The sequence below is a fragment of the Pipistrellus hanaki genome (genome assembly GCF_964339955.1).
Source record: "Pipistrellus hanaki genome assembly, chromosome: 9".
NCBI lineage: Eukaryota > Metazoa > Chordata > Mammalia > Chiroptera > Vespertilionidae > Pipistrellus > Pipistrellus hanaki.
Window position 1 is genome coordinate 43,386,168 of NC_140511.1, and position 22,565 is coordinate 43,408,732.

The window sequence follows — 22,565 nt, forward strand, 5'->3', positions numbered from 1 at the left end:
CACCATCACATACTATTGGGCTAAGGCTTTGCCTGTGTCGTCGTTTCATCCTTTTATAACCAGCCCTAAGAGGGAGACACTCCTTTTGCTTCCATTTTAGGTGAAGGAAACTGAGGCACGGACTTACCAGTGTCAGCTGGCTGGTAAGTGGTGCAGTAGGGACAGGAGCGCAGGTCCTTCCTTCCCAGATGCGACAGGTGAGCCCAGGCTTCACGCCCAGTGCCCGCCCCCACAGGCGGTCTTTGACTATGGAAGTGGCAAATCGCCTTTCAGCTCTGTCCTTCCTTCGGGAGGGCGTTCACAGGGGAGGTCTGGGGCTCAGCCTAGGTCTGGCCTTAGGGTCTCTGGAAGCCAGGAGGTTATTTTTCTAAGATGGAGGGGGAACAGGCCTTCCTAGTGTGGTTAGCCCACGGAAGACCTCCCTTGCAGTCAGGCAAAGGCAGAAACTAGCTCATAATCCCCAGGACCTTTTGGGATCGAGCCTAAGCCCAGGCTGGAGCCTGGGGATGGAGCAGCCTCTCTTTGCCACCTGACCTTGATGGAGTCACATGTCAGCTGCCTCGCTCCTGGCTTATGTAATTATTCAAATATAGTAGCTGCCTTTATTTCACTGAGTCACCCCCCCCTTCCCCAGGTGCAGAGAGTTAAGGGGGAGGAGGTAATTATGGATGAGTGGGTGGCTCAGGGTCTCCTGGCACGGAGGAGGCTGCTGTTCTGGGTTGGAGAAGGGTGTAGGGGGGCTGGGGAGGGGGCCGAGGGAGAGGAAATCCGTCCCCAGAGTATGCAGTCCCAGGGGCCACTTTTGCCCTGACCCATCCCTACTGAACTCCCACATTCCTGGGGCTTTCTTCCCAGGGTCAGGAGCTGTGTTCACAGCCTTTTCTCCTGGGCCTTTGCCCAGCTGGAGGAGCGGGTAGGAGGAGGGAGAGGTGGATCAGGAGGAGGAGAAGGTAGTCTGGTGGGGCAAGGGCTAAAAGTCCCTGGTCCTAAGCCCAGCCCTGCCCTTTACTCCGCCCTCTCTCACCTCAGTTGGAACATGAGGGATTGAAGTCTGCTGCACCTTCTGCTGCCCGATTCCTATCCCTGGAGAAGGCCTTGCCCTTACGCAGAAGGCATTTCCAAGTGTCTGGTTGACTTACCTCTCCTCTCCCTTTTCTCTGCCCACCCCAAGTCTGCCCATCCTCGCTGGGCCCTTTCAGCCTCCCCGCCCACCCACAGGGCAGTGCCGGCGGAAAGGGTCACCGGATTCTGGGCTGAGGAGCTGAGCTGCTGCTGCCTCTTCCCTCCCTAAATTTGCCATCTGTTCTACCACTTCATCTGCCTGCCCAGCAGGAACGGGAGCTCACTGCCCCCACCTGGGGCATCCCTTCTCTCAGGGCGGCTCTGAGTGATCTGGAACCTGGGGCCCCAAAGCCACCGTCCTGCGGTGTCGGAGAAGCTGCTGCACCTCAGAGCTGTTCTGGAGGTGAGGCGGCCTTTTGTTTCTTTAACAAAGGCTCTCACCCATGATGTAATGGGGTGCTTAGTGTGGGGGTGCAGGGAACTATGCCAGTCCCTTGCCAAGGACATGGTTCTCCAGCCGTTGTCCTTGGAGCTACAGGTGGCAGCTTCCTAGCCGAGGAGGAGATGGAGAAGCACTGTGAGATGGCTCCTTGAGCCCCACTCCCCCCCTCACACACACCCCGTTGCCAAGACCCAGATGGGGGCCCATCCTGGCCTCCAGCCAGAGGGAGTCACCCGAGGGTTTTGAGTCCAACCCTCCGTGAAATTCATGTTCTGCCAATTACCAGCCTCCCCTGGAGAGCTGAGGGCAGCTTCACACCCTATGACCTCAGTCTGCCCCGGGTGTGTGTGTGTATCCCCCACAGAGTGGGTCCGAGAGGCCCCCTCCACATCCCCCACATCCGCCTGCAGCCTCTTAGGGCTTGCTCCCTTCGGATGGTGGATTGAGCTCTGAAGTACGCCGTGCCATTTCCACACTCAGCCGTGCCTCCTTCCTACGCCCCTCCATCAGCGTTTCTCACTGGTACCTGGTGAGGCTGCTCAAAGGCTGGGCCGGGCTGAGGTGAAGAGGACGGTGGCCTGTCCTTGAGGACAGTGGGATCCAGTAGCAGAGATGGGCCTAAGCAAGGGGGTGGGGGGTGGGCAGATGGCAAGCTAGGGAAGGGAGAGGCGGCCAGGGCTGCCCAGTCCAGAATCCAGTGACCCCTGCTGCCCTACCCTGCCTCTTGTGGGAGGGGGCAGGGTGTGTGCTGAACTGTCCAGGAAGAGTGGGCCAGCATTTGGGATGGGCAAAGAAGGACTAGGAGAAGGAAGTCAGCTTGGGAGGGGAAACAGACTGTGCAAGTGAAGGAGGAAAGCTCTGGTGTGTGCTTAGGGACCGGAGGCTGCTCCATGTGGAGCCAAGGATGGGAGGGTCAGTCAGGGTTGATCATGAGAGACCTCAAATGCCCGGCTGAGGTGATGGGGCTTTATCCCAGGGACCCAGAGAGCCATGCAAGGGTTTTGGGGGGTCACATGACCAGCTAGCTGTCTTAGAAAGGTGGCAATAGGTGCAGGGTGGAGGTGGGTGAGGGGTTGAACTGGGATGGGGCTGGAGAAGGACCAGTTGAGGAGAAGGAAGCTGGGGCTCCGGGAAGGAGGGGAATGGGTAGCTGTGAGAATCTCAGAGGGAGAATTGACAGGCCTTCCTGACAGATTTGATACAAGAAGTGCAAAGGGTAGAGGCAGAGCAACTCTGAAGTGTCCAGACTGGGGACTAGAACTTTGCTGCTGTCTTTAGAGACAAAGCAGTGTTGGATGTTGGATATTTCAGTGCGAGGGGCCTGTGGGGTGTCCCCAGAAGAGATGTCCAGACACTTGGCGCTCCAGAGGGAGGGCTGGGCCAGGGCACCCACAGTTGCTGGCATCTTGGTGGAAAGCTCCATGCCCCGTGGGGTAGGGTGGAGGATGAGGAGAACAGGCCTGGTGCTCCTGTGGGGAGCACCATCCATATTGAGGGGGCGAAGATAGGATGAGGCAGCGAGCAAGACAGTAAGTGCCATCTGGACGGTGGGAGGGGGACAGCCTCGCAGGAGGCAGTGGGGGAGGGTGCTGAGAAGCCACCTTTGGTCAAGAGGAGGTAGTTCGAGCCTGTGGGTCCGGGTGGAGGCTGGATCCTCCAGTCGCTCTGGGCAACCACCCACCTCCCAGAAGCATCCTGCCTCCTCCCACCTCCCGCCACTTCCCCAACTAGCAGGGGGAAAAAGAAAAAAGAAAAACCACACACACACACACACAAAAAAACACCCAGTGTGGAATCTTGAAGGGAAGGCGGGGGAGGGTGAGTGGGTGAGAGGTAATCAACCAAAGACCTTGTATGCATCTATGCATAACCCATGGATACATGGGCACGACAATAGGGTGGTGACGGCCAAGAGGCCGGGGGGGGGGGGGGGGAGGTGGCGGGAGGGGGGTGCGCATGGGGCAGGATGGAGGGAATCAATGGGGGAAAGAAAGGTGACATGTAATATTTTCAACAATAAAGATTTTAAACATACACACACACACCATCCCCACCACCCCACCTCACCCCACCCCATCCTAGAACACACCACCCCACCCCACACCATCCCATCCCGCCCCACCCCACACCACCCTACCCCACCGCACACCACATCACCCCACACCACCACCACCTCACACCACTCCACACTACCCCATCCCACTCCATTCCTACCACCCCACCGCATCCCACAACACACCACCCCATCTCACCCCACCCCATCCCACAACACACCACCCCACACCACCCCATACCACCCCACACTATCCCACCCCACCTCACCCTATCCAACCTCACCCCTCCCCAAACCACCCCACACCACAACACAGCACAACACAGCACACCCAAAAACCTGTGTCTGCTGACCTGCCGCAGGACCTGTGAACCGGACCTTACGGATCAGCACCGTGGAGAGCGTCCTGGGCGGGACCTGAGGCGGGGCGGGCCTTGGGCTCCTGCACCCGCCGGTCTTGCCGGCTGTTGGAGGCAGAGAAGGAAGCGCAGGTCTGTATAGTCCCAGGCTCTCCCCTTTCTGCGCCTTCCTCCTCCCAGCGCCACTCCACAGGAGCTCCTAGCCAACGTTTGGGGCTGTTACTCTCTCAGCCCCGTCAACTCAACCTCTTCAGGGGAGGGATGGGAGGAGCGGGACAGACTATGGACAGGAACCTTTCAGACATTCCACAGACCCCTGAGCTTGAAATGCTGGCTCTTTCAGATGAGAAAATCAGGTTAAAGCTCGGGTTAAATGACTTGCTCGGGACACATGGCAGAGCTGGGACGTGAACTTGCACCTGCCGGCTCTACGTTCTGGAGTAGCCAGTCGTCCTGGGTCTCGCACCTCGTTCCTGCAGACACCTGACTTCTGGGGCAGCTGTGGGGTTTGGTGTGACCGTGGGATGGGGAGGAGATCCTCTCTCCCACCTGACTTGTTTGCGTATATGCTCAGATGGTTTCCAAAGTCAAGGCCTCCACCATCGTTTCCTGAGTGGAGGAGGGGCGGAAGGGGGCCGAGAGCCAGTGACGCCTCAGTGCACCTGCTCCCCCTCACCCTTGCCGGGAGCAGCCCTCCTTTGAACTCCTCTGACTCAGCTTCTTCCCGCCGGGCGCCTCAGGGCGTGAAGGGGAGCTGTGAGCACCAGGACTGGACGCAGGCCAGGGCTTTGGCTTTCTGAGGCCGCAAAGTGCCTTCCCCGCCAGCAGGCATGGAGCAGCGAGGTCCCATGATGGGTCAGGCTGGAAAACAGTTTGCCCAGAGCTCTCAGAGATGAAACATTCTACCTTCTGGGGCCACAGCGGGAAGCAAACGCTCCCTCCCATTTTCTTTCCTGACACTTCCTCAGCCAGCTGCTTTCTGCAGCACTCAGCCTGGCCGGGGCTCCTGAACAAGCTTGGCATTTCTGTCCACCCCCCACAACCGTGCACCCCCATGCCCTTGAGCAGGGGTCAGGTTTCCACTGGTCTCCTGGGCTTCTCTGTCTGCAGCCTGCTGTGTGTGGTGGGGTTATTCCCCCTCAGCTCAGGGAGGAGGGGTTACTGGTGAGGGTTACATGCAGCTCCTCTTGCCTGCAACACCCCCCCTTCTCCTGGGGTCCCCTCCTTGCCTTTAAAGATCCTCTTTTCCAGAAACGTTTGCCAACTCTGACTGGGTCAGGGCCCCCCTTTGAGCACAGCAGACCTAATGCTTCCCTCTATCACTCTGCAAGTTCCCCCTCCAAGAAGCAGTTTGAGTCATATCCGACGACGCTGGCCAGTCATAGGTGTTCGAGAATGAGTGAGTGAGTGTGTAAGTGGTGGAGCCAAGACTCAAACCCCAACCTTCTGCCTCAAAGTGTGGAGCTTTCCCTCCTGTGTCCAATAGGAGACTCGCTGACACAGCTCCCTGCCTGTTTCATTGTCTAAATGGCCCCATTCCGTTGGGTTAGGTCATCCTCCTGAGAAGTCCTCCCTGGGGAAGGGGCAGAGGCGTGGCAGGCTCTCCCTGGCTGTAGTCTATTGATGGTGAATGCTGTGAAGGGATGCAGTGGCTAGGATGCCCACAACACCTAGTAGGAGTTCATACTCGAGCATCTTGATCTCTGTTGGGCTCTGATCCCTCTCTCCTCTCCTTCACGTGTTTCTGTCCCCTTTCCTCTCTGTTTCTCTCTCAGTCTCTTCCTCTGTGTGTGAGTATTTCTTGTCCTCTTCCAGCCAGAGTCTCTCTCTACCCCCCCTTCTCTCTCTCTCTCTCTCTCTCTCTCTCTCTCTCTCTCTGTCTGGGCCTCTCTGTGCCTCCTCCCTCTCCCCTCCCCCTTCTGCATTATCAGAACTCCAACCTCCTCCCAGAGCCAGCCAGCCAGCCTAGCGGCAGAAGCAGAGGCAGCAGGAGAGGCGAGAGCAGCCGGGAGAAGCCAGGGCAGCAGAGCTGGATTGGGGTGTTGAGTCCAGGCTGAGTCGGGGACAGGCTGCTGCTCCTGGCCCCCGTGCCTGCTGGACCAGGCGCCCTGCCCGGAGCCCTGGGCAGGGTGGGAAGGGCAAAGTGCCACCTCAGTCTGGCTGGGGAGGCAGATGATGAGGAGTGATGGGGCAGGCATGCGGCCACTCCATCCTCTGCAGGAGCCAGCAGTACCCGGCAGCGCGACCGGCTGAGCCGTGAGTACTACTGAGGGGTTGGGGTCTGAGTGAGTGGCTGCACGAGGTGCCGTGGACGGGGTCCTGAGAGTCCCTCCAAGGATCTGGGTTTGGAATGGAGCTGAGCCACGTGGGATGATCGATCTGGCTCCTGGGCACCTGGTTGCTGGAATCACGGGGGGGGGGGGGGGGGCCGCGGGCGGGGAGGGCTTTGTGTAGGGCAGAGATGCCTGTGTCAATCTAGGGGGTGGTGTGGTTGGGGTCCCACAGGGAGCTGGTGGTTGGGGGATGGAATCATTCCTTCAGGGGCTGGGGTTGGGGGAGGTCTGCAGTGGGTGGAGGAGGGGGGAGGGGTTCCAAGGAGCTCCGGTGGCGGATAGATTAATTCAGGACCTTGGAGAGGGACTGTCGGACACCCAGTTTGTGTGTGTGTGTGTGTGTGTGTGTGTGTGTGTGTGTTGGGGAGGCAGTTACACAAAAATGAATGAGTGGCTCTGGAGCAGGAGAGAGTTTGGAGCAACTAACTGCCCTCCATGGAACTGGGATTGGGATTCAGAGCCGCCAGTTTAGGCAAATTTACCCCAAATCACCTGTCCCCGTCAGAGCCAGTGTTCTTTGGAACGAGGTCCCTGCGCACCAGCCTCGTGTTTGCCCACGTGCGGGGGCTGCACGTGCAGGTGAGCAGAGGAGGTGCCCTCCGCTCTGAGGGTTGCTGAGGCGGCAGGTCCATGCCAGGCTACCTGAGGGTATATGTATGTTTGTACATGTGTGGGGTGCAAAGGGGACTTGTGGGGTGCAAGGGGACAAGCGGGGTATAAAGGGGCCTGTGAGTTCTGGGGTCTTTGGTGGTTGTGAGCAGCAGGGTGTGAGCATCCAGTGTAATTGTGAAAAATTGAGTGCAGATTGGGGTGTGTGTGTGTGTGTGTGTGTGTGTGTGTGTGCGCGTGTGCGTGTGTAGGTGTGTGCATGTGTGTTAGTTTGAATTTTTATGTCGCATGCATGTTAATATGTGTGCTGTGTCTACAAAATAGACGACTCAATATTGAGGATGTTGTTTAATTCCATGTGCATTATTTGTTAGTGTGTGACTATTAGTATTACTGTGTGTGTGTGTGTGTGTGTGTGTGTGTGCTGTTAGCATAAATGTCTTGATGTGGGTGTATAAACAGGGTGCTAGTGTGCATGAGTATGTATGTTGGTCCTTGTGTGGCTGGTGCATGTGTGTGACTATATGTGTGTGTTTAACTGAGTGTGCATGGATGGCTGTTTTCTTTCTGGGGTGGTTGAGAACACAGCTGGGACACTGTGCCACCGAGGCAGGGTGGGGGTGCCAAACACGTGACAATGATTCCAGGACAGTTCATTTTACACCCTGTGGGGAGATGCAGGAAGACATAGGCAAGAATGGCTCTCGCCTCTGTGGCCTTCTAAGCTCCCTAGACAAATAGCTTGAGAATAGTAACGCTGTGAAGACCAGGATCAAGCTAACAGGTGGAGAGTGGAGTGGGTGCAGCATGAGCAAAGGCCCTGGGTTGGGTGGGGCATGTGCAACAGAAGACTGGAGGGTAGGTGGGAACCACATTCTGCAGCACTTTGAGCTCCAGACCTCTTGGGTTTTATTCTGAGGGACCTTGGGAGTCCGGGAAGGTATTATGCAGTGGAGAGGCATCATCAAATTTGGGTTTTAAAAAGCTGCCTCAATGGTGCTGTCAGAGTTGAATTGGGAGAGAGATGGCCAGGAGGCCAATGTGAAGGCCAGGCCAATGCAGGCATCAGTGAGGTCTGGGTCTGAGTGGGCCCAGGTGCAGATGAAATCAAGGCTCCCTCCCTGAAGGGAGAGACGGGGGCTTGGAAGAGCACGGGGAAGGGAGCATGAGGCAGCTCAGGTTTGGAGGTGCAGGATAGCTGGAAGCCTCAGACACATAAAGTAGTGGAGAGACCCCTGCAGGGTTTCTAGCCAGGATGCAGAGGGTCGGAGATCACAGGGCCATCTTTTCCCAAACAGGGAAACTGAGGCTGTGGCTTTGTCATCCTCCGCTGGCTGCAAGGCTGGGGCTGAAGCCCTTCAGCAAACCTGAGCCTCAGTCTCCTCCTTCGGCCCCCATGGGACCTCTTGTTTGCTTGAGTTGGGTTGGCTCGGTGAGGGTTAATCGCCTTTAGGCTCCCCACACCCACCTGCCCACCAAGAAACTCCTGCCACTCTTCCTGCTTCCCACTCCAGCCTCCTGTCCCCAGGGACTACTGATGGCTTGGCTGGGATCTAGCCAAATGGGGGAGGCAGAACTCCTGGCGGCACCCCCTTCAGTTTTAATGGACTGCAAGTCTCACCTTCAGCATGCTGCTGCGGGGCCTGGCCTGCACGCCTCAGGCTTCTGCTGCTTGCCGATACAGTCTACCCTCTCAGCACGCTTCCATTCCTGCATACATCCATTCATTCATTCACCATTTATTCAACCGGGACTCCCCAGTGCCTGCTTGGTGCTGAGCGGGCTGGTCACTAGGGACACAAAGAGGACACCAACCCAGACCCTGCCCTGAGGGAGTGCCCAGTCTAAATGAGGGAGGCAGAAGTGGAAACTTAGAAGCCTGCCATGTGGACAGTGCTTGCAGAGGTAAGCCTCAGAACTATGGGGGCCACACCAAGCCAGGGGTTCAGAGGAAGAGACCTTTGAGCTGAATCTTGAAGAATGGATAGGAATTGCCCCAGCGGAGAAGAGCAGAGGGAACAGCATGCAAAGGTGGGTTGATGTGGGAAAGTGTGGCATGTTCAAGGGGCAGTGAGAGTTTGGGTTGGCAAGAGCATGACGGGCATTGAGAAGAAGAAAGGGCAGAAGGGGCCAGACTCTGTAGGATCACAAGGGTCAGGTTAAGGGGCTTGGACGTCCATCTGGGATTGAGGAGCTGAAGAAAGGCTTTTGAATAGGGAGCCTCCCCTAGGAAGCCCTCCTGGGTTCTCTCACCCTCTGACTCCGTGACCCACCCTGGAGTCTCTTTCTCTGATGCTGCAGGATCAAAAGTACAGCCTAGACTGAGACTTCCCTCGTGATGCCCCCGTGTGTGAGCTCCTTACCCAGCCAGCCCAGGAGTTCCTCAAAGGCAGGAGCTGTCTCCCTGCGCTCCCCTGCTCACAGCACAGGGCTGGGCCCCCGCGCTCAGTACAGCCTCTGAGCGGGAGAGGACACGAAGAGCATCCGGCACCGTCTAGATTACAGGGGTCCTCAAACTTTTTAAAGTGGGGGCCAGATCACGGTCCCTCAGAGAGCTGGAGGGCCGGGCTATATGAACTACTAATTCCTACTGTAACACCTCGGCTGCGCTCACTGCCCAAAAAACCTGGCGGGCAGGATCAGACTCCTCTGCAGGCCGCACGTGGCCCGCGGGCCGTAGTTTGAAGACCCCTGGTCTAGAAGTTGCTTCATTCCTCTCTGCGGCTCACTCGCAGGTCTGTCCAGCCCAGCTTACATCCCCCTAGGGACAAGGTGCTCATCCCTTCCCTCTGGGGCAGCCCTTCCCTTGTCGTGGTTATACCTGCCCTGGGCTCATCCACAGGGCCTGGCTGCTCCAGGGTACCTGCCTGGCCTGGTGCCATTGCTCTCTCCTGTCACTGTCCTTCCTCCTAGGCAGGGCCAGGCGGAGGCAGAATGGTCCAGGAGTAGAAGGAAGAGTAGAACGAGTGCATCCTGGGCAGAGAGAGATGAACAGATGGTAAAACTAAAATTGGACAGTCCCTGAACCCTCTCTAAGAATAATGGTAACGAAGGCGGCTTGGCCAGGGAAGGGAGAGAGCCTAGACAACAGCCAGACCTTCCTACCAGCATGAGGGGCTGTGGGATCTCCTGGCTCTGCAGGTGAGTGATGGCAGCCCGGGGGAGGGGCCTAGCGGGATTCAGAGAGGCAGGGGGGTGGGGATTCAGTCATTCCTTGGTTCACTCAGCAGCCATTCACTGGGCTGCTGCTCAACCAAAGATGGCGGCCCCACAGAGCTGGCTACCATGCAGGGGGAAGCCACGGTCTTTCCCACCTCCGCCCATGTCTGAGGCAGGCATGTAAGAGGGGGGCTTTGGGGCTGGCCTTAGAAGGAGGGGTCACTGCCCTAGGCAGAACTGAGGGCTAGCTCCAGGAAGAAGGAGGGCCACGTGCAAGGCCCTGAGGAGAGCTGTGCTTGTGTGAGAACTGTGGGAGTGCACTGACCTAAGCATGAAGGGCAGCAGGAGAGTGGGGAGCGGAGGGCAGACCATAGGAAGCATTTTCTGTTTACATCTTCTTGGTCTCTCCTAATGCCCCCAGTAGTTCTGCTGAGGGGCTCCTCCTTGCGTGAGAATGTGGTGTTCAGTGGGGAAAAAAAAAAAAAAAAGACCTTGGAAATGGGGGAGGGGCAGTGGCTGAAGAATGTGGGCCCCTTCCAGAAAGTGCCATGCAAATGAATGCAAAGTAATATGTAAATCAGCCAGCGTGGGCTTGGCAACTTTGACCTGGAGGATGAGACATCACCCCTTTAGTGCTGGCCTCACACCCCCTCGGCTTCAGCCTTTGCTGCTCTGACACCCAGCTTGTCTGAGCCTCAAGATTATGGCCTCTAGGGGGGTTTGGGCCTTGGGCTCCGCTTCAGCACCCCATCCTCTCCGGAGGTGATATATTTAGTAACAGGGATGTTTCCACACATTTATCTCCCATTGTTCAGCTGCCCACTCCTTGGGAAAGGCCAGGCCCCAGTGACGTGACCCAGTTTTTGAAGTCCCTGAAGTCACCCTCTCACTGCCCGCCCTGGAAAACAGGAGGCAACAGGGCGTGGTGCAGCGGACGAGATTTAAATCGGACATTTGGGAGGACTTCCCAACAGTGTAGCTGACGAGATATGTGGACCCTGTGGCTTCTGAAGTCTCACTCTGGATGCCAACCCTGGGTTCAGAGGAGGCTGTGGAAATAGGATAGAGAAGGTGGCGGACAGAGAAAGGTTCACATGTCAGCACCATCACTTTGCAGTTGTATGGTCTTGGGCAACTTATTTAACTTCTCTGAACCCCATGTGAGCAGTGGCATGGGGATAATAAGACTTCCCTGAAGAATCTGGAAGCGGAGAGCAGAGTGCCAAGCATGGAGCAGGTGCTTATAAAGGTTAGCTGCTGCCATGATGAGCCACCCACATGCACCTACACTTTTAGAAAGATTCAGTGGGGCCCAGAGGGGGAGAGGGAAGAGCTGAGAGCCCAGAAGCTGTCGTTGTGTGGGAGCCAGGAGGTCTGAAATGGAGCCGTGGTGGTGAGAATGGTGAGAAGTGTGGATGCTCTGCGGGAGGGGCCTAGGGGCCTTAGAGTCATGTGACCACCTCCCTAGGTTGCCCTGTCCGGTCTGAAACTAATCCCCAGAGAATACATTGAGGAAAGGGTTTGTTAGAAAGGATTTTAAACCTGTGGCCACGCCCATGACAGTCTGTGAGTCATGCTGGGAGTTGTAGTCCAGTGTGACTTCGCAGTAAGAACACTTCGTCCTGCCCCTTCTTGGACCCAGCTCCACGGCTGAGTCTGGCTGGGGACAGGCCCTGGGAGTGCTGGGGGATGTGGGGCCCAAAGGTGAAGCAGCCTCAATCCCATCCCTCAGGAATCCCTCAGCCTGCTAGGCGTTGGGAGTGCAGGTGGGGGCAGGGATGTGTAAAAGGATTAAGCCATAATTATGACTCTTCACCAACTCACACACACGTTTAGAGCCTCCAGAGCACTGTTTTCACATCCATGATCTCATTTAATCCTCACCACAAACACAAGAGACTGCTGCTTTCCGGATGAACAACAGAGGACCTGACAGGGGAAATCATGTGCCCAGAGGCAGTCAGCCAGTGACTGATGGAGCACAGGTTTGCCTGTCTCCAAAGCCCCGGCTCTTTCCATGGATCATCATTCCAGGTGGCCAGGGCCAGGCCTTGAAGGACAGGCAAGATATGGACAAGGAGATATCTCAGCAGAGGAGCAGCTGAGCTAAGGCCCAGCTCAAGGGACAAAGGGCAAGGGCTGGGCTCCTTGGGATGTGAGGTTATGAGATGGACTGGCGAGTTCAGAGAGCTGACTCCAGGCTCAGAGTTTGGACTTGCCACTGTGGCCCACTAGGATGGCCCAAGGCTTCTGAGCAGCAGTAGGGCCTGCTTAGAGCTGGGCTTTGGGAAGATTGATCTTGCAGCCTGAATGGATTGGAGTGGAGAAACGCAAGACAGGCTGAAGTGTCTAAACTCCATCCTTGGTGCTCCCAGCATTTTGCTCCTTCTCCTTCACACTTCCCCTCCTCTTCCTCTTCTTCCTCTCTCTTTTACCCCATTCCCTTCCACTCCAGCTGGGGAGTGATGAACATGTTCCATAGAGCTGTTCTGTAATGCCATATGTCTCCAGCAGGGTTTGCTGTCACATACCATCCCTTCCAGCCTGGATCTTCCCTGTGTGTGAAAGGCAGGGGAGAGGGAGGGACGAAGCTGGACAAGGAGCAGAGATGAAGGGAGGAGAGAGGGCAGCCCATGTTTCTTCCCTTCCACTGGCCAGGGGTGGGAGGCCTTGGTGACATTGATTGTCGGGGGGAGAGGGGAGGAAGGCTGAGGAAAGGCTGGACCTCAACACAGCAGGGACAGACACACTGGAAGGATTAAACCAGCAGACAAGAAAGTTTCTCCTCACAGTTCTGAGACAGGCTTAGGTTTGGACATGGATTTAGAATGACATTGCAACTGGGGTCTGGGTTTCTATTAGATTGTGAATTACTGAGATGAGGGTGAGATTGGTTGGTTTCTTTGTGTTTGTGTGTGAGTGTGTGTGTGTGCCTGTATGTATATAGGTCTGAGAGGATGAGATCATGTGGATAAGTGTTTGTATAAAAGTGTGGACATATTCATATGTGTGAACACATGAGCATCCATTTTTATAGCCTGATTTATATTATGTACATGCAAATGTGGCTTGTGTGTGTATACCTATGTGTCATGTTAGGCACATGTGTCCCAGTAAAACTGTGTGTGGGTGTGGATCTCCGGGCACATAGTGTCCATGTGTGAGTGTGAGGGCCTGGGGGAGTGACTGTGTGTGAAGGCACATGCACCTGCTCTGCTGCCCCCCCGAAGGCCAGGCCCCAGGTCTGGTGACAACACTTTTTCTCCTGGGTCCCCCCTGCCTGAAGGGAGAGATGAGATGTGTGTGGACTTGCGCTGAAGGGTTGTCATGCGTGGGGCTGGCATTTCCTCCGGGGAATCTGGGAGCCCTCCCGTCAGTGAGGACCCGAGAGGATCAGCGGTCTTTGTGTTCGGGCTCAGGTGGAGTCAGCCGGGATCGGGGGCTGTTAGGTTGAGATGCTAGACATGGCTGACGGGTGTCTAGGTTTCATTCTCCTAAGAACTCTTCATGGTCCCACCAGCCCCCACCCTCCATCCCCGCTTAGAGTTTCAGGGACTCCCAGCCCAGTCTTTTTGTTTACAGATGCAAATATTAAGCCCAGAGAGGGGTAATGATTAACCCAATGTCACACAGCTGGGTCCAGGGCCAGATGGCAGGGCCTGGAGCAGAGAGAGGGGTGTGTCTGGCATCCCTCCCTGTCTCCTGCCCTGCCTCGCTCTCCCTCCCTCCCTCCCTCCAAGCTCTTGAGCAAATGGGGAGCTCAGAGTAGAGATCTAAGTCCTGGCGTGAGGCCACCTCCCTACCTGGGCATTTCCACTCCTTCCAGGCCTCAGATGCAGCCTTTGAAGTTTGGACCGGAGCTCCTGCCCGCTGTGAAATCCCTCCTGGGAACTTGTGAAGTCTCCCGTTTCGTGGAGCTCAGAGACTCCATGGAGAGGAGCCAGTAGTGGGGTGGGACCAGGCGAGGGGCCTCCTCTAGAAACCTCAATTTCCTCATCTTTGCATCAGATGCTTTCTCAGGGCTCCATTGTCCTCAGGCTTTCCCTGTAATCTCTCCTGGAACTGAGCACTGAGACAGCCCTGGGGCGGGGGGAGCGCCCTGGAGGCCCGGCTTGGCTGAGTGGAAGGGGCTGCCCTGGAAGGAAGGAATGAACTTCCTGTCTGGGGTGGGAGGTGTGAGTGGGCCCTGGGCAGCCTGGTCAGGGAGCCTGCAGACGAGACTCCTGCCCTAGCAGGAAAGCTGGGTGCAAGCTCTCTGAGGTCCGTTGGAGCTAGAGCTGCCACGGAGGGGCAAGAGGGACAGGCCCCAGCCCACTCAGCATGGGGAGGTTTGAGTCCAGAGTGCCCTCTCCCCACCCCAACACACACACACACACACACACACACACACACACACACACAGCTGGGGCAGTGGGAATGTGTAAGGTTAGCCTGTCCAGCTGGAAACAGGGAGGCCCCTAATGTGTCTTCCTGGAAGCTTGGGGCTGGAGGCAGGGGCTGGATGTATGGACGCTCTGGTGGAGATGGTGGGGGCGGTGAGAGCTGGGACCGGGCAGCTCTGTGGCTCGGTGCTGCTGCAGCAGGAGCAGACGGGCAGGTGGACAGCTTCCTGTCTGAGTCGTGCTGAGTTGTGGGGGGCTCTCAGGCGGGGGGCCCGTGGCTGGGGGCACAGACGTTGGCTCTGGACGGAGCAGGGGTGGGAGCGTCCTGGTGCAGGCAGCTGGGCGGGAATTGGTGGGAGAGGAAGGAAGCAGGTAGCTTGGTAGTGCACCCTTCCCACACCAGAGAACTCAGCTAGCTTACAGCTTTATGTGGGGCGGCGTTTGGGACTGGCAAGAGAGCGCTAAGGCTTCCAGAATGCCCTTTGTATTTTAAAACCACCTCGTTTAACCACCTCAACTGCCCTCCAAGGAGTTACCCTTCTTCGTAAAGGGGACACGGATGACACCCTCACAAGGTTTGATTGGAGGAAGTTTGATGAAGCAACTATTCCGGAGTTGGGGCAAGAGAGGGAACTTAGGACGAGCATCCGAGAGGCCGGAGGGGAGGAAGAGTGCTCCACGTAGAGCAGGTGGGTGGGGGAGGGGTGAGTGCCCCAGGTGTGGATGCTCTCTGCTCCCACCCCCAGTGGCAGAACCCAACCGAGGCCAGAGGGCAGGGGGTGGGGGCCATGAAGCCTCAGGCTATGTGGATATCTGGATGATCTGGAGGGACAATCGGTTGATGGGAAACTGAGACAGTGCCAGTCTGCCCAAGGTCACACTGCTGGCGGGTCTCGGAGCAGACGCCAGGCCCTGCCGCTGGATACCCACTCTGTCGTGCTCTCCAGTCCTGGGGGTGGTGCCCTGGAGCTCCTTCCGGCCGTGCCAGCCCCGCTCCCTGTCTGGGAGCACAGGGGCTGCTGGAGAGGCCATTCGGGCTGTGGGGATCTTTGGGTTTAGGAAGCTCCAAGTGCAAGGTTAGAGGAGCCAGCAAGGAGGCTGGTGTGGAGATCAGGTGAGAGGCTGTGTGGGGTGGCTGAGGACAGGTGAGCAGTCGTAGCCCCACCCGCCAGCTCACCCACTTGAGCTGTGGCCCCAGCTCCCCAGTGTCCACCCACCAGTGCAGGGCGGTGTGGCCCCTTTGACCCCCTCCAGGAGCAGTCCTTCCTGCCTCTGGGCCTGTGGTTTCCACACTCCAGAGCACCCCCCACGGCACCAGAAGTCACCCCCTCAGACTGCGGCCCTAAGAGCAGATGCCGGGTCCCAGTTGCCTCATCCCTTATGACCTGTCCACGGGCAAGTCTAATGAAACTCTCCTTTCTAAGACCTTCATCCTGGAGTTGGAGCTCAATCCTTCTTGCTGTTTGGAGCCCAGGCCTTGGCCTCCCTGGGAGGCAGTCATGAGATGTGCCCTCCTGGTGCTGGGTGGTTAGAGGCCATGGCCCAGCCAGCTCATCCGAGCGTTATGTGCCAGTGGGAATCCACTTTCCGCCTCCACCGGGCCCCAGGCCGCTGACTCAGTATCAGTTAATTAGCATCTCCCGGTGCAGCCTCACCCCCACTGAGTGCTATTATGTGCAACTGGATCCCAGCTCATCACCCCTGCCCTGGGCTTCTCCTCTGCATGCACCCCTACCCCCCCACACCACCACCACCTGAGCTCAGGGATCCAGTGTCCCGGCCACAAACATACAGCTCCAGGCACGAGAAAACAAATGCACATAAACAAAAAACCTCAACAGACACAGGCGTGCACACACTGAACCAGACAACAGCACTCACACAACACATACAATACACACTGAGAAACAGGCAACGATGAACCTAAACACTGACCTAGAAACAATGAACGGCAGCACCTGTGCACACAGCCCGGGTGTACACACCCAGGTGTGCTGCACAGACGTGATTCAGCGCACGCATGGGGCACGCCTGCAGCACACTCACACTCAGCATAGGCTCATCGGTAGCCGGGCCCGGCCAGCTCTGGTTCCCCACCTGTGCAGCCTCTCTCACCTCTGGGCCGTTGCATATGCTGTTCCCTGCGCCTGGAACACCCTTCCTGGCGCCCCCTTCCTTCCCCGGGCTGGTTCCTTTCATTCTTCAGGTCCTGGTTCCCCTTCCATACTCCTCAGCCTCGGAGCACGCCCCAGCCACCTGGCACTCCCCGGTCTTGGACCGGTTTTGGGATGAAGGCTTTTGCCTGTGCTTGGTGAAGCGGTGGCTGTGGCTGTGAGGAGGCAATGAGGGCCAAGGAACTGGGAAGAGACACATTTGAGGGGAGTGAGTCAGGAATAGCAGGAAGAAGCCCTGGCTGCTCAGGGACTGAGTGGGCATCTAGCCCGCAGGCTGGCGTAGCCGGGTGCCCTCTGCCTCCGTTCTCTTGTGTCGCTTCCGGGCTTGCTGCCTGACCCAGTTCCCTCCTTCCCAGAGCCGCCCTGCCTCTCGCCACCTCCCTGAGCTCACACACGCTCACTTGCCTTCTTTGCTTGGGTGTACCCTGCCTCTCCTTCGAGCACCTCCTATCCAGGCCTGGGGTCAGAGGCACTCCTCCCTGCAGGGCTCCCCGAGCCTCGCCCCCTGGTAGTAGAGGTGAGTGGTTAGGTACACACGCCTTGGGGAATGTCTCCTGGTTCACACCTCAGCTCCCCCACTTCCTGGCTGCGGGACCTTTGTTCCCCTGCCTGTAAAAGGGGTGATCGCAGAGCTCACCTTGTTAGGGCTGCCGTGAGGATTAAATGAGACGAAGTTTGTAGCGCACCTGGTGCTCAGCTCGGCCCCTCCTGGGAGAGAGAGAGCGCGGGGAGAGCTAATGAGACCTAGGAGGTGTGAGCAGCCCAGGAGGGGCCCGCTGAGCTCTTGCTAATTGAAACCCACGTGTGCTGTGTGGCACCTACTACGCGCCCTCCACGCGGGGTCTCTGCTCCTCCCCTGGGTGTCTGCGCGGCTGCCGACTCTGCACAGCTGTTGTGTGATGGGAGCCCAGAGCTGGGGGTGTGACTTCTTTTTTTAAATTTTATTTTTTGTATCCATTGTTATTAAAGTATACTTTACATACAATCAAATCACCAATTCAAAGTGTATGATTCAATGAGTTTTGGTAAATATGTACAGTCATAGAACCACCCTTTCAATCAAGAAAGGAATATTTTATTATCCCCTCCCCGCCCCCCAACTTCCCTTATGCCCTTCGCAGTCAGTCCCACAGGGCTGTGGAGGTGCTGGGTTTTCCTTGAGCCGACAAGCTGGGCATACCGAGTGGAAGTGCTCCCCCTTCCTGGCCTGGCTCCTGGGGGCAGGCCGAGGCGGTGAGGTGCAGAGGGGAGGGAGCTCAGGACACGGGAGCTCAGGAGCCCTTTTGGTCTGAGGGCTCGGGCAGCTGGGAGTGGTGGCCTCAGGAACCCACAGAGTGGGGGACAGAGTGGAGAGTCAGGGTTCCTAGGATCAGGTCCACCCCATGGGCATGGGTTGGCCCAGTCTAGAGCAGGGACGAGTCCAAAATGACTCCGCTTCCCTCCCAATCTCCCCACTTGGGGCCGTACTCCCCTCCGTGGATTAGCAAGCCCCTGAAAAGAAGGGGAGCTCTTTCATTCCCCCAGTTCCAGAACCAAATATTACACCAATTACGTAACCAGCAATAAATTACTTAAAGTAGTGACTCACTCCGTTTAATGAGAGCACAAGCAGGGAGGGATTAGGTATTTTTAGAATACACCTCGCTCCCTCCTGTGGGGGAGGCCTCTGTGCGGGGTGGGGGTGGAGGAAGGTCTGGGACTCAGGGGAGCACCCCAGGAGTCCGCCGAGGAGAGGACAGCTGATCCTCCGCCCCACTGAGGCCCACATAGAGAGGCCGGAGACAGAGCCGCAGGAGGGACTGGGGTCAGACTCAGGGAGCACTTCCCAGGGGTGCTCAGTGGAGACCTGGGCCGGTAAACTGGGTTAGGAACTAGATCTGTGACCCCCCTGCCCCACCCAGGAGCTTCACAAGAATGGGGGTGGGGGTCAGACACAGGTGGGTTTGAACCCCGCCTTTACTGGGGACTAGCCGTGTGGCCTGGGGCAAGTTCCTGTCACTCTAATCTTACGGTTTCTTCACTGTAAAATGGGCATACCACCACCAACCTTCATCCGCACTGCCAGAACAAGCAGATGTGCCTAAAGCAAACCCCGGTGCCGAGCGTACGGGGCAAACCCCCAAAGGGCAGGAATGTTTCCTCTGCTCACCCTTGTGTCTTGAGATCCAGTCACAGGCCACTCGCTGTGAAGTGGTCAGTACATCCGTGTGGAGTGAGTGCCTGTTACTTCCTCCCCATTCTCCTGCTCCACGTGGGTGCCTTGTTTTGAGGTTCCGGGAATGAAGGGGCTGGGTCAGAGGAGGACTGGGTGCCTGGCAGGTGGAGTCTGGCCTTTCCGCCCCCTGAGGAACAGGTGACTTCGAACAGAAAAAACAACAAACAAACAAACTAACAACAAACATACAAACAACAAACAAAACTGTGCCCTTCACAGCCCCGGGGGGTGAAGGAGGACCCGCACCCACCAGCACTGGGAGTTGGGAGGAGGGGGAATGGGATGGGGCAGCCTGGAAGTCTTCCTGGAGGAGGAGGAGCAGACAGGATTGGCTGGGAGCATTTAGGCAGAAAGAACCTGCGGGTACCTGTAAAACGGAGTGAAAATTCCAACCGTGGAGGTTTTCTGGGAGGATTGGATGGGCTGTTTTTTAGGAGCATCTGGCACGTGCCTGCCTGGAAGGGGCACACTGTGGGCTCACTTCCTCCACCTTCCCTCCACCCCTTCTCAGCGCCTGTGACATGAGAGGGGCAGCCCCCGCCCCACGGGACAGTCAGGCACGGACACGTGCTCACACACTTGGGGGGTGGGCTTTCTATCCCGGCATTCACCGACCCCCATCTCTGTGGTTGGACTGAGCTGGACACACAGTAGGTGCACAGGACAGACTGGGGAGAGGTCTGTGTCTCTCCTCCAAGGGCTTTAGGAGACCGAGGGGGGACACAGCTGGATGGAGAAGTGCAACTTAATCCCTGACCCTCTCCCTGGCCACAGCCCCAGGACTCCGGCTCCCACTGGCTGTTCTCCTCAGCTCTGACCAGCTCCCTTCACACCTCGCTGGCCTCCCAGGGCCAGGGTGATGAATTAGTGATGACAGCATCTCAGCATCGCTATGACGACCGGGCATGTTCTTAGCCTCCATCCAGGGTGCAGGCAGAGGCCAGTGACCCCTCTGGCTCTGGGCCTTTGTATAAATGTGTGTGACAAGTGCTGGGCCCCAACGGGGAGGGGTGGGGGAGAGGAGCAGGGGATGGGGGATGGGAGCTCCATCTAGAGTGAACTAGAGTTCATTCAGACTGCTAGATCCAAAAGGACCCGGGGGACAATTGTCTCCCCGCCCCTCCTTCCTTATCGCTTTCTTTTCATTTCCCCCTCCCTTCTTTCTCCGGTCCTTCCTTTCATTTTCTCTAAGTGCCATCCCCGTTGGAGGCCCTGAGCTGCCCACCTCTTCCCCCGCCCTGGGAACCAGGTCAGCCTGGCCCTCACCCTTGAGAGCTCAGTGAGATGGGGTCTCAGACACCGCAGGGCAGGCGTGTGGTGCTCCTGGCCCCGTTGAGTGAGGAGACTCCAGCAGAGACAGAGGTCCAGAGGCATAAGGAGGAAGGGGGTTGACAAAACCAGAGCAGCCTCGGTGTAGGATGGAAGCGGGGTTCCTGGGAGACGGTGGGTGCAGTGAGTTTGCAGTTTGTCTCACAAGGAAAGAGGAGCTCGTGAAGATCGTTGTTGCTTGTCTGATTTCGGGGATGGGGAAATGGAGGCCCAGAGAGGTGAGTGACTTGATCAAGCCCGCTGAGGTCATTAGGGACTGTGGGCCCACATGGTCCTCCAGAACCCACACAGGACCTCCTGCCAGATCTGCTGGCCAGGATCTTTCCAGGTAATGGCTACTCCGAAAGCAGGGAGGCCATGCCCTCAGTTTTTGTTTGTAGGTGAATATCTATATCTTTATATCTATATCTATATCTATATCTATATCTATATCTATATCTATATCTATATCTTGATTTCACAGAGAAAGAGGAGGGAGAGAGAGGTAGAAACTTCAATGATGAGAGAGAATCATTGATCAGCTGCTTCCTGCACACCCCATACTTGGGATGGAGCATGCAACCCAGGCCTATGCCCGACCGATCAAACCGGTGACTTCCTGGTTCATAGGTCAATGCTCAACCACGGAGCCTCGTCTGCCAGGCTTTGCCCTCAGTTTGAGTGAAATTTGCTAATGGCCCTTCAGTCGTTCTGACACTGGGCGTGCGTGGTAATGGTCGTGGGGGAGTTTTTCCTGGGAAGGACCTGGGAAGTCAGGGCCTTGGCTAAGGTCAGCAAGGGGTTGGGGTCATACATTGATTCAAACTTGGGTCTTTGGGCTCCCAGCCCAGACACTGTGCCACGTCCCCTTACTCCTCAGCCTCGGAGATCTTTGGCCGCATTGGGAGCCCACAGGAGGGAAGAGCATCTCTGAGCCCTCACACCCTCCCAGGCTCCTCCTGTCCCCGGGCCCGACATTGGATCTGCTGCGGCTGGAACTTGTCTGGGCAGAGAGACTGAGGAAGAACCTGAGTCCCGAGGTTACGGTGACTCACTCAGGGCTACGGAGAGGGTCAGCGCCGAGCTGAGCCTGGCCGCCTGGCCCTTCACTGGCCCACACTTCCCCCGCCCCACACTGCCCCCTCGCCTCCCGTCTGTGTCTCGCTGGATGGCTTTGCTGGGCCTGCCAGCCCTGATGGATGGCTCCACAGCTCAGCCTCCCTCCCCTTCCTTTCCGGATGCCGGGCTGTTAGTCTCCTAATCACCAGTCCTGCCTGCGGCCACCGCGCCATCCATCTCCCTCACAGCCTCGCCCAGCGCCCGGGGTGCTTTTAGGGAGGTGCCAGGGGCCTGCCTTCTCTGAGGCCGAGCGGAGAGTGAGGCTGCAGCCCCTATCCCAGGGCAGCTGAGGGTTAGGGCGCGGTCTCCACCCCCTTGCTGGAGAGCCAGAAATCACACCTGGATCTTCCAAGGGTACCTACACACACACACACACACACACACACACACACACACAGACACACACACACATCACAGCAACAGTAATGAAAGCTTTCAAGTATCAAAAAATACTGTAAGCCAAGCTCTGCATTTATAATCTCATTCTCCCTATTAGTTGGTAATTATTGGTAACCCCACTGTACAGATAAGGAAACTGAGGCTCAAAGGGTTTGTGACTTGCATAAGGTTCCAGGAAATGGAGGAGCTGGGATTTGAACCCAGGTTGAATAGTTCACATCTTGTATTTACAACTCATCTGCCTTACTGACCTATTTATGCATGCACACATGCACACACACGTGCACATACAAACATGTGTGTGACTGCATGAACACGAACCTTGGTGTCGGCCCTTGCACTTCCCATCCACCTGGACCAGGTTCTGAGGAGGAGGAGGAGCTGAGGGGTCACCCTCATTGTCCCCAGGCTGCTCCTAGACTCGCACCCTGGCAGTGACACCAGTCAGCCGGGGGGCTGCATGGAGGAGGCAGCCTCCGGGCAGCGGGAGGAGGAGGCTGGGAGGCAGATCGATAGTTCCTGCAGCGCCGCCTTCCAGGAACCGGGGCTCCAGGGAGTATGGCGCCGCGGGTCGATCTTCTGGGCTGAGGCCCGGGCCCAGCATGCCGGGTGTGTGTGTGTGTGCAGAGTGAGGCTGGTGTGCAGCAGCCTGCTGTCCCCTGCCTCTCCCCCTGCTCTCCTTCCACCTGCCGACCCTACACCTTCTCCCTTCTTCTCCCACCGCCCCCCACCACGGCACCGCCCCCCCCACGGGCACCGCCCCCCACCACGGCACCGCCTCCCACCATGCACCTGGCGCTACTGGGAGGTGGGGGAGGGTGGGCAGGGAGGCCAGGGCCAGGAGCTGCAGAAGGCGGGGTGAACTCTCAGAGCTCCCAGTGGACAACTTAATGAGACAACGGCTGTCAAGTGCTTCCCATCACCAGGGGCACATAGTAGGTGCTTACTTAG

The 22,565-nt window shown here is 57.3% G+C and overlaps 1 protein-coding gene across 1 annotated transcript in view; it reads left to right on the forward strand.

The window, feature by feature from the left end:
- The first annotated feature begins 5,888 nt into the window (after positions 1-5,888).
- PDE2A (phosphodiesterase 2A) overlaps positions 5,889-22,565 on the forward strand; it is an 87,676-nt gene continuing 70,999 nt past the window's right edge. Inside the window, exon 1 of the mRNA XM_084894169.1 lies at positions 5,889-6,172. Within this exon, the coding sequence (XP_084750295.1) occupies positions 6,102-6,172 (71 nt within the window). The 5' untranslated portion in view covers positions 5,889-6,101. The remainder of the gene's footprint in view (positions 6,173-22,565) is intronic.